This window comes from Rutilus rutilus, assembly GCF_951802725.1.
Source record: "Rutilus rutilus genome assembly, chromosome: 11".
NCBI classification, from domain to species: Eukaryota; Metazoa; Chordata; class Actinopteri; order Cypriniformes; family Leuciscidae; genus Rutilus; species Rutilus rutilus.
This window is the reverse complement of record NC_140216.1, coordinates 5,759,499-5,769,757: the sequence shown is the minus strand read 5'-3', so window position 1 is coordinate 5,769,757 and position 10,259 is coordinate 5,759,499. Positions and strand designations below refer to the sequence as shown.

Below are 10,259 nucleotides of genomic sequence, written 5' to 3'. Positions count from 1 at the left end.
AGTTTAACAACGCTCAACTGCAGGTAAACTGGAAATCAGAGGTGAGTTTGACCAAACCAACGCTCGACTGCAGGTCAAACGGCATTAAAAGGTGAGTTTAACAACGCTCCAAGGCGCGTGCAAGTAAGCAGTTTAAGCATTTAAGAGCATGCTGGATAACGTATTTTTATCGGAGGTTTGCTGATTTGAATATATATATATATATATATATATATATATATATATATATATATATATATATATATATATATATATATATATGTTTTATTTGTATTTTTTAATTATTATTAAATCCTCTAATTAATAACGCTGACGTCACCGCATGGGTCGATCCCAAGATCCATTGCGATTTTCCACTCGGTAAGTAGAAGAGTTAATTAATAGAGATGGATACTATTCTTACATTTACACATCAAAAACTGTTGAATTAGGACAAGAAGTTGTGTTTAGAAACTTTGTAAGGTGGCCATTTCATTCTTATGACGATAAATGATAGACGACTTTATAGCTTTCTGCACCAAAATATCGATTTTTGCAGGCTAGCCAAGTTAGCTAACGTTACTTAGCTAATTGAATTCAAGTTCATTTTTTCGCATATAATCATGTAAGGTAGCCTACAATCATAGGGGAATATAAGATTTTCAGTATTACATTAGCCCACAATTATTATCCACATTATGTTCAGAATGAAGAACGGTGTTGCCAGATTGGTTAACGTTAGTTTTACAGCCTTACGCATCAATCCACGCAAAATTATATAATGAACACCCACATAAATCCATAATAAACTATACAAATTCATAACTACTATTGTGGCTAATCACAATTTTTAAATATGAAATAAAAGATAATAGAGAAAATAGAAAAAAATTCACTAAAGAAAATAGAGTGAACAGAACCAAGTCCATTTTAGTTTAATTGAGCACTTCAGTGCTCATTTAAAAAAAAAAAGGTATATTTAGCTCTGTGCATAACAGTCACAAAAATGTTATATTTTATCCATTGTTAAGTAATTTCATTGTCTCTGTCCCATTAACTCCCTCCCCGTAAACGAGTGTTTTTTTGTTTTTGTTTTTAGATTCTTCCAACATTACCCACCTACTAGTAGATTACCATTACACCACCACAACCAAAGGCCCTTTTAAGCGCCAACCTCTCTGGATTTGTGCACTGTTTGTCTTTCGGTCTGTCTCTCATTTCTGTCTGTGTCTCTTATCTCTGTCTGTCCATCTCTGTGTCTGTCCTTCTTTTACGGTCTGCCCCTCGTTTCTGTGATGACCACTACACGTGTCACCGATTGTCAAGATGACAATTACATGGAGGGGAGACGGATGGCTCTTGAAATGAGCTTAGAACATGTTCTGACTGAAGCCAGGGTAGGTGTTTTTTAGGCATTTAATTTTTTTTAATTAATTTTCAGATGCAATGAAGTAGAGTGTCTACATTGGGTCCTAGTCCTATTCTATGTATTACCACGTACAAAAAAATCCATTGTACCTTAATGGTTGAAGAAATATTTAGGCTATAATAATCACTCTGTGTAGACTATTATATAAGCCTAGGTACCTCAGACTCATTCAGTCTGTGATTGTATCTAGCTGCTCTCAATTGTCAAACATTTTTATGAAAGGGGTATAGAGTTGGTTTTTACTTTTGAACTCCTTGGTCCAGCCAAACTGAATGCATTGATCAAGGATTCTTTCTTGAAATTGTTTTTCCACCTCAAAATATATAGGGTATAAAGTTTATGATAAGAGTTTTTTTTTTCATATCCATTGCATCTTTTGTTAAAAATATATTTAACAGCCTAATCATGATTTTCACTTCAACCCCCAGAAAGAATCCGAGGAGCAGAGGCAAGTTCCCCCTCCGCCAATCCCAAAAAGGGTGTGTTTAGGGCGTGGCAAGCCAAGGGGGAGGCGTGGAGGGCTTGGCAAGCCAAGGGGGAGGCGTGGAGGGCGGCCCAAAGCCTCAGCTACCGGTAATAATAATAATAGTACACATCACATGTACACATTGGTTACACATCATTGTCAAGAAATCAAGTTGTGTTGGTGGTCTAACTTGGTTTTATTTCTCTGTGTGCGCTGTTGTAGTTACACACAACCAGATCGGGAACTACCTGCTCACTGAAGATCTTCCTGCAGGCAGTCTTGATCCTCAAATGGAATTTGGTAAAATATGTTCGAATACATTTGAATTATTTTTAGGTCATTTTCTGAGGCAGTTCTGAAAGCAGGGTTCACCCAAATCCTGGATTCATGTAAAATTCTGGCATAAAATGTTAAAACTCGAAAGCTTGCCAGACCTCCCGTGCCTAGCTAAGGCCTGCTAAGGCATGAATTGGCCTGTGGCGGTATCGGGCTTGGCTTAGCGAAGGGTCAGTTGTACCCACATCAACTGTTTATAAATCATCAAAGCCACAAATTGTGTCCACAATGGCCTGAGTCCTATTATTGAATAGGGGTGGGAATCTCTAGGCACCTCACGATTTGATTCGATTCCGATTCATAGGGTGACGATTATTGATTATTAACGATTTTTTTTTTTTTACTTACTTGGTACTTTTAAAGCAAAGTATTTATGATGACCCATAACGAACTTACTTCCAATACATCCTATATTAATTTGAATAATAAAACAAATGGAAGTGATTTGGAAAGTCAACTGTAAGGTTACATTTGCCAGCATATGTCCCAACATTGCAAAGAACCAACAGGAAAATAAATGTGTACCTGTAGCAGCATACTTGTAGTAAATGATTACAGACTTCAGCATATTCTGAATCTCTAGCATTTAATAATAGACTTCTAACCAACATCCTCTTGTTATTTCCAATGAGCAATATAATCCTAAAAACAAAAATTGCTATAGCAAAATCACAAACAGTTTTCGTTAAAAAATATAGAATTATGTACCAGCAGCTCTCATACAAATATAATGCTGGACATACGCATATTCCGTATAATTAGTAACATACAAAGCCACTCTTATACACAACTAAATAATAAAGAGTTATGACTTGAAATGTTTGCTGTATACTATAATCAAAAACAGCTTATACAAAAAAAGTGAATGAACATCTGCAGAGAGCACAGTCAAAATGTAACTTTTTGTGACTGAAATTGCACATATTGCAGTATAACGTACGTATAACAGATCGGTTTACACAGTGTACTGATGTGAAAACTAAACAATACAGAAAGCAGCTCTCATTAAAAAATACTAAATAGGTAACAATGAAATTGCCAATTGTACATACGTTAGCTTTTAACGAAGAAGGTGCCGTTCGAATTTGGCGCTCAGCCATCATGAGTCTGTTATGTATGTGCGCTACTCTGTTATGTGCGCGTCTCTGTTATGTGCACGCCACAGACTGTCCGCGCACTGCACGTCCGCTTATAGTTCTGCCTTTTGCGTTCCGTCAATATTACGTTATTAGAAAAAAAAAAAAAATTTTTTTTTTTTTTGAAGAATTGATTCAGAATCGTCCGCATCGCGATGCATCGAAGAATCGATTTTTTTTTCCCCACCCCTATTATTGAACCATTTTTTTGGTAGTTTCAATCACACATTTAGTATTTTCAATTTTGTCCCAATGGAATTACGTCTCAATTTTCACGTTCATACAATTTACCCTGATACATGTTTCAAAGTATGCTGAATTTGGCCCTAGATTGTTGGAAAGTTGATTTGGAAAATTTCTGAAATTTATGTTACTGAAAGCATTGGCAATATATTTACCCATTATTATGAAATCATGGGTCTGCATAGAAATGGTCCTTATTCAATTAAATTAATATTTGTCTTTGCAGAAAAAAACATGGAGAGCCTCTCTGCTATGTCTGACTCCCCTGAAATCCAGAGGGCATCATCATCATGGGCTTTCAGGCAGCAGCAAGCCTCACAAAGATGGAAGGAGGCAAGGCCATTCCACCTTAAATGCCTCATCCAAACTCAGGATGTTGGCCAACCATCTTGTAGCTATTGCTGCAAGCCTGCAGTTGTTAGGTGAGATCTCATTAATGTTCTTTCATACTTTGTAGGTTTTTAGAGTGCATCACTAATTGATGTTTTCATGTTTCGATAAACTGCATGTTTATGGTGGAGTCAGGGCTGTTTTAAAGTGTTGGTTCAATTACTATATTGGTTCATTGATTTCGTTCCTAGATGCAGAGAGTGTCTGCCAGACCAGTGGTTCTGTGAAACCTGCGATTGCAAGACTCACAGAAGATGGCCACTCCACGATAGGGAGTCAGTCCTTGAGGGCTTTTATAAAGCTATTCCCCCATCCAAATATTTTGTTAGAGGGGAGGGAGGATACAGCTCACACGACCAAGGTAGGTAATTGCAAAACTCTTTTGTACTCTCATGTAATAAATCTAGTTGGCTAATTTTGTGTTTATCTTTCCTTTGCTAGCTTGTATTTTGCCAACGGTGAGAGTGACTCAAAAATGTCCCTGTGAAGTCCCCAGCATAACTGTGTCCCCGGGCAAAGCAGTCATTTTAATTTCCATCAATGGTAATATTTCTAAACTCTGATCTTTTTTCAATTTTCAGCTGTTTCCCCCTTTATTTTGCCTTTGCTTTGCAATGAAAATAATAGTACTTTAAAAACGACAGAATACATCTTGTCATTATGATAAACCAAAAAATATATACTTATTTGAACTATGCTGGTGTGATTCTACTTAAGATGTAGCCCTAGTGTCTTAAGATGTGCCAGCTGATTGTTTCTAAAAACTCAGGTATTCATGGGTTTGTTTTCTTATTACCCAAGGGCGTTATGACATGCACCAGCCATTGTTTGCATGCCAAACATGCCAGCAGCAGTGGGCTCCAGAGTTCATGGACCTCATAAACAGTGGATACTGGCCAGCTTCCACCAGCTCTTCCACTTTGTATACCCTCAATCTTTTCAGCAGTGTGAGGGAACTAAAAGTCATCGCTCCGGCACTGTCCAGACAAGCCTTGGCAAAGCTGCTGGAGCACCGTACAAAGTGTGGTGGGCGGGTAAGTGTTCACCATATTATAGAATTCTTTACCATATGTAGACATCTACAAAGTAATATTTAATATAATGCATCTTTCAGTCAGGACCAGTGTGCGGGGACACGCTGCAGCGCAGCTTCCTCGAATTTTCATATTGTGCTTTTGAGGAAGACAGCATGTCCTGCGGTGCACCTTTCACCTGCCCTGCTTGCACCCCAGACATGCTGGCAATCTCTGTAGATGGCAACAGGAAGCTATACCGGTTTCTCCGAGGCGGAAGGTGATTTTTTTTTTTTTTTTTTTCAGTATAGATTGATCTGGATTTTTTTATATTTAATATTCAGCATAGATTAATGTTCTGTTTGGTTTCTTCCTCAGCTCCGACTCTTCGTTTTTTGAAGGAGCATTTATTGCAGAAGACACATCTGTGTCAACATTTGTTGATGTCCTGCATAAAGCTGTGAAACAGGCAGGTTTCAAATTATTTCTTAATATAATTAGTATGCTTTTACAGCCCAGATTGTATTTGCATTGGTGAAAAAACTGCCCTCAGCTTCAAATTACAAGGAGTTTATACAGTATGTTTATAGTGTGTTTCATTTACATCACAGCTACCTGGACAAGGCAAATGTGGGAGCTCCTCGTGGACAGCAGCGAAGGAGACTTCTAGGAGGACCTTCAAATTGGACGAAGAGGGCATGGAGGTTGCGGTGTGTCGGCATGGTTTCCTCCTTAAAGCGCTCAATATGTTCAGAGGTGAGATTATAATAAATTGTTTGCTGTTAAATGTAACTTTGTATTGTCGCTATTTGTATGCAGCTTATATACCCCTGCTTGGTTGAGTTTCCCATTATGATGTTCTCTTCAGAATGTACAATAATAATTTTTATATCCCTAGGTGAAATCTTTGCCTACCCCATGTATCTGCAAAAGGAGTTGATGAGTTTAAAGCCAAGGTTTATCGCCATGGATGTAATGTGTAAATACTGGCCATATTTACACAAATCAGCAAACATCCTTCCTGATCTCCAGGGGCTAACATCAACCAGGCCTTTCCTAAGCGTCATGCACGCTACAGCACATTCCTCTAAATGTGAGGTATGTTCAGTGTTTATTATGTTTAACTATCATTGGAAAATATGTCCCTCTGCTGCACTTCAGGGTCCGGTTCGCCTTGTCGTTACTTTTTATCCAATATGATCGGTGGACATTACATTATCCCTTACATGCCTTTTTCTAGATTACATGGAGTGGCAAAAACCAAGAAGGAGCAGGGTCAACTGCAGGGGAGGAAGTTGAACAGGTGAACAGCTACCTCTCCCGCTGTGCCTTAACAACTAAATACATGTCGAAAGGAGGTAATTGAAGAATTTCTCTTCTAATGTAATTTTTTTTATTGCTTATTGCATGATTTTCACTCAACATTTACTCTCAACAGCACGTGTGGATATGCTTACAATCCATGCTATGGCCTGGAACTACAAAAAATTCACAACACTACATCGGGCATTGTCTTCAAGATATGTGAAGGTGTGTTCTCTGTAAATGGTTTCAATTTGTGGTTATTGTGTAGCTTTGTGTAACTGTATTGTTTAACTGTCGAATTAGACTTGCCAGAGGCTTCAGGAGGAGACTGTAAGTCTAGCGGAGCTTAAAGAAAGCTTGGCTTGCACCGATGAAGCAGTGTGGGTGTCTGATGTGAGGGAATGGGCAGCTGGTGGTAAGTTTGAACCAATAACATGTTTCACTTTGTGCTTCCTCATTGGCGGCGATCATAGATCATGATATTTAAGCTGTCTACTGCTTACTATACTGCATGCCACTATCTCTGTAAGCCTGTTTTTTGGTGTTGTGTTTCCAGATACAACAGGTACTTCCCTAGAGCAGTCCATTGAGGGACGTTACCTTAACGTGAGGCAGCGGAAGCAGGCTCTATACCGCCAAAATGGTAGAATTACATTGTCTATAGATAATTGCTCACTGTATTTTTGGTCATTTTTTTTATACCTTCTGCTTGTCTTTACAGATAGCGGCAAGTTCCGTCACCGCCTGCGGAGAAAAATTGCTGATAGCAAGAGACTGCTATTGAAAGACATAGAGACATACAACAGTCATGAGCCTGCCATGGCAATTGATCTAAATGAAGTGGAGCAGTCACTATCAGGAGACAACCCATCCCCAACATGGCCGTGGGAGGTTCATGGCAGCGGTAAGCGGAGTTTCCTGAGGCATTAGATTTATTTTGTAAAGATTCAAGTCAAAATTGTTATTTATACATTTTCTTTACTTCTGTTGTAGCACAAATCGAAGACAAGTTAAAAATTTTCAACAAAGCCATGCTGAAAATGAGACTGGAGGAGGAAAGGACAATACTTGTTCAGGAGATGGCCCAGCACTGCTCATGGTTGCAGAAGTTGCAGGCAACTCTTAAAAGAAAGACTTCAGAGGAAGGCAAGTTTAATCTTTGTAACCATACCAATCCAACAAGCAAGTAATGGTGATAAGGACACCATACTTTAACTTTACCTAACAACAGACATATCTTACTAGAAAGCAGTTGAAAAACATTACACTGACCATCTAATTTTAATGAGTTATAACAAATATTACAAAGCAAGGTGGGTATGTGCCATCCAGAAACTTGCTCTCTGCAAGCGAACAATGTCTTGTGGTGCCATCTTAAAGAGGCTCAAAATCTCTTTCTCAGACCTTTACCATGACTTCCCTGCTGGTGGAATGATCTGCCTATCTCAACCAGAGCTGCTGAGTCCGTAGCCACTATTAAGAAACATCTGAAGATGCATCTTTTTCAAAAGCACTTGATCTAGTATACTAACATTACTCTTCTCTTCAAAAAAGAAACCCAAAAACGTTTCTGTACTGCGTTAGATCAAACTGAGAAAGGTCATAGCACTTGTATATTGTTGTCCTACTGTGGGTTTAACTAAAAGCATCTGCTAAATGAATTAATGTAAATGTATGTCATGGTAATTTGGATGTTTTTCACTTTTCACTTACAGACAAGCAAAACCAGGGCCTTTCCTGTCTCTGCAGAAGACGTCTATCTGAAGTTTCGGATACGTTGAAAGAGGTGCATCTTCAATACAAGGCTGTTTTGGGCCCTCAGGGCTCTGCTATAGAGCTGGAAGAGGAAAATGAAAGTGATGTCAGCAGTCCAGACACCAGTGAAAATGAAGAGGAGGAGTGCAGGTAATGATTATGTGAAAAGTGTCATTTTTTTTTTAATACCCCTTTAATTTATGTAACCTGTCAAATTGAGTAAAGATAACATTAATACTACATTTGTTTTCCAGAGTTTGAATAGGGACATGTTTAATGTTTACTCTGTTTGTGTCTGTGTCTCTCAGGGAGGAGCTACCGGGCAGGTGTCTGTAATCGATTGATTGCAGCCTGGGCAGTGTGAGGGACTTTTTTCGTGCTGCTATTCCGCTCCTGTATCACATTGTTTTTCTTTTTGTTCGCCTTTTTGCCATATAACTGATTACGCCACACTTTTATTTCATACCATATCATTTATACTGATTATTGCTTATTTCTCATTTTTCGTCTCATATATTTACTGTAATAAAGCACAATTTTTGTATCTTAATCCATGTGTGGTCTCCCATTTCATTTTGCCTGGGCAAAAAGGAGCCTGGTCAGGGTTACACTGTTGTTCCACTTTTCTGGACTAAGGTTTATATATGAGCTAAGTAAAATCACACCTTACACATTCACTGACTATAGCGCTTTCTAGAAATCAAAATTTTTCCAATCTTATGCTCCGCCTCCTGACAACACACAAGCAGCTGGAGGTCCCTGAATCATATGTGCCACATGCTGACATTTCATAAATTAATGGGTATAACACTTACATACTGAACAAGGTGTTACAAGTATATCCGGTACATCAAGCTTGCCACGGCTGGTAAGGTCAGTGAAATTGGGTTTATCTCAAAACACACCTCTTTTTATCATAATAATCAATCAAAATATGGATGTTTTAATGGTTTGTGTATGATTTCAGAACTTTTGTTGGCCAACATGTCAAAAATATGCTCTCTGAATGGTTGTTGTTGAAGATATCTTGTGCATCGAAATTCCCACAGCACCTAAGATAAGCATAATTAGGTTTATTTCACCATAGCACACCTCTTTATATCATAATCAATCAAAAATATGGACGGTTTAATGGTTTATGTATGATTTCAGAACTTTTGTTGACCAATTGTCAAAAAATATATATTTTTTTAAAACATACATCAAATGTACACTCACCTAAAGGATTATTAGGAACACCTGATCAATTTCTCATTAATGCAATTATCTAATCAACCAATCACATGGCAGACCTCATCGGGTACCACTCATCTCCACTACAAATAGGAAAAAGAGGCTACAATTTGCACGAGCTCACAAAAATTGGACAGTTGAAGACTGGAAAAATGTTGCCTGGTCTGATGAGTCTCGATTTCTGTTGGGACATTCAGATGGTAGAGTCAGAATTTGGCGTAAACAGAATGAGAACATGGATCCATCATGCCTTGTTACCACTGTGCAGGCTGGTGGTGGTGGTGTAATGGTGTGGGGGATGTTTTCTTGGCACACTTTAGGCCCCTTAGTGCCAATTGGGCATCGTTTAAATGCCACGGCCTACCTGAGCATTGTTTCTGACCATGTCCATCCCTTTATGACCACCATGTACCCATCCTCTGATGGCTACTTCCAGCAGGATAATGCACCATGTCACAAAGCTTGAATCATTTCAGATTGGTTTCTTGAACATGACAATGAGTTCACTGTACTAAAATGGCCCCCACAGTCACCAGATCTCAACCCAATAGAGCATCTTTGGGATGTGGTGGAACGGGAGCTTCGTGCCCTGGATGTGCATCCCACAAATCTCCATCAACTGCAAGATGCTATCCTATCAATATGGGCCAGCATTTCTAAAGAATGCTTTCAGCACCTTGTTGAATCAATGCCACGTAGAATTAAGGCAGTTCTGAAGGCGAAAGGGGGTCAAACACAGTATTAGTATGGTGTTCCTAATAATCCTTTAGGTGAGTGTATATGCAAATACAGAGCAGCACTAGAGGCATTAAATAATAATAATACATTTAATTTGTTTGATTGGGGAGACAAAGAAAATTTGCAGTGTTGGGGGTCCTTCAGGAGCATGGTAAATACTGCCATAGAGAGTACTGTTGCAGTAGTCCAGTCTGGAGGTGATGAGGGCATGGATGAGATTGATGCATTGGAGAATT

The 10,259-nt window shown here is 38.7% G+C and overlaps 1 protein-coding gene across 1 annotated transcript; it reads left to right on the top strand.

Annotated features, from left to right (window-relative positions):
• Window positions 1–288: 288 nt before the first annotated feature.
• Window positions 289–8,602, top strand: LOC311299094 (uncharacterized protein). The gene is made up of 19 exons (XM_084422473.1): window positions 289–1,376; window positions 1,837–1,981; window positions 2,097–2,174; window positions 3,816–4,011; window positions 4,171–4,340; window positions 4,421–4,522; window positions 4,781–5,013; window positions 5,094–5,272; window positions 5,371–5,461; window positions 5,604–5,748; window positions 5,891–6,090; window positions 6,233–6,350; window positions 6,431–6,522; window positions 6,601–6,712; window positions 6,854–6,940; window positions 7,019–7,201; window positions 7,291–7,443; window positions 8,013–8,202; window positions 8,361–8,602. Exons 1-19 carry the CDS (start codon window positions 1,275–1,277, stop codon window positions 8,386–8,388), a joined length of 2,604 nt encoding a protein of 867 aa, XP_084278599.1. The 5' UTR covers window positions 289–1,274; the 3' UTR covers window positions 8,389–8,602.
• Window positions 8,603–10,259: the final 1,657 nt, after the last annotated feature.

Coding starts and splice junctions, on each gene's coding strand:
- LOC311299094 (XM_084422473.1), top strand. CDS start 1,275: ATGACCACTACACGTGTCACCGATTGTCAAGATGACAATTACATGGAG. Junction 4,012..4,170: donor TGCAAGCCTGCAGTTGTTAG/GTGAGATCTCAT, acceptor TTTCGTTCCTAG/ATGCAGAGAGTGTCTGCCAG. Junction 4,523..4,780: donor CATTTTAATTTCCATCAATG/GTAATATTTCTA, acceptor TTATTACCCAAG/GGCGTTATGACATGCACCAG.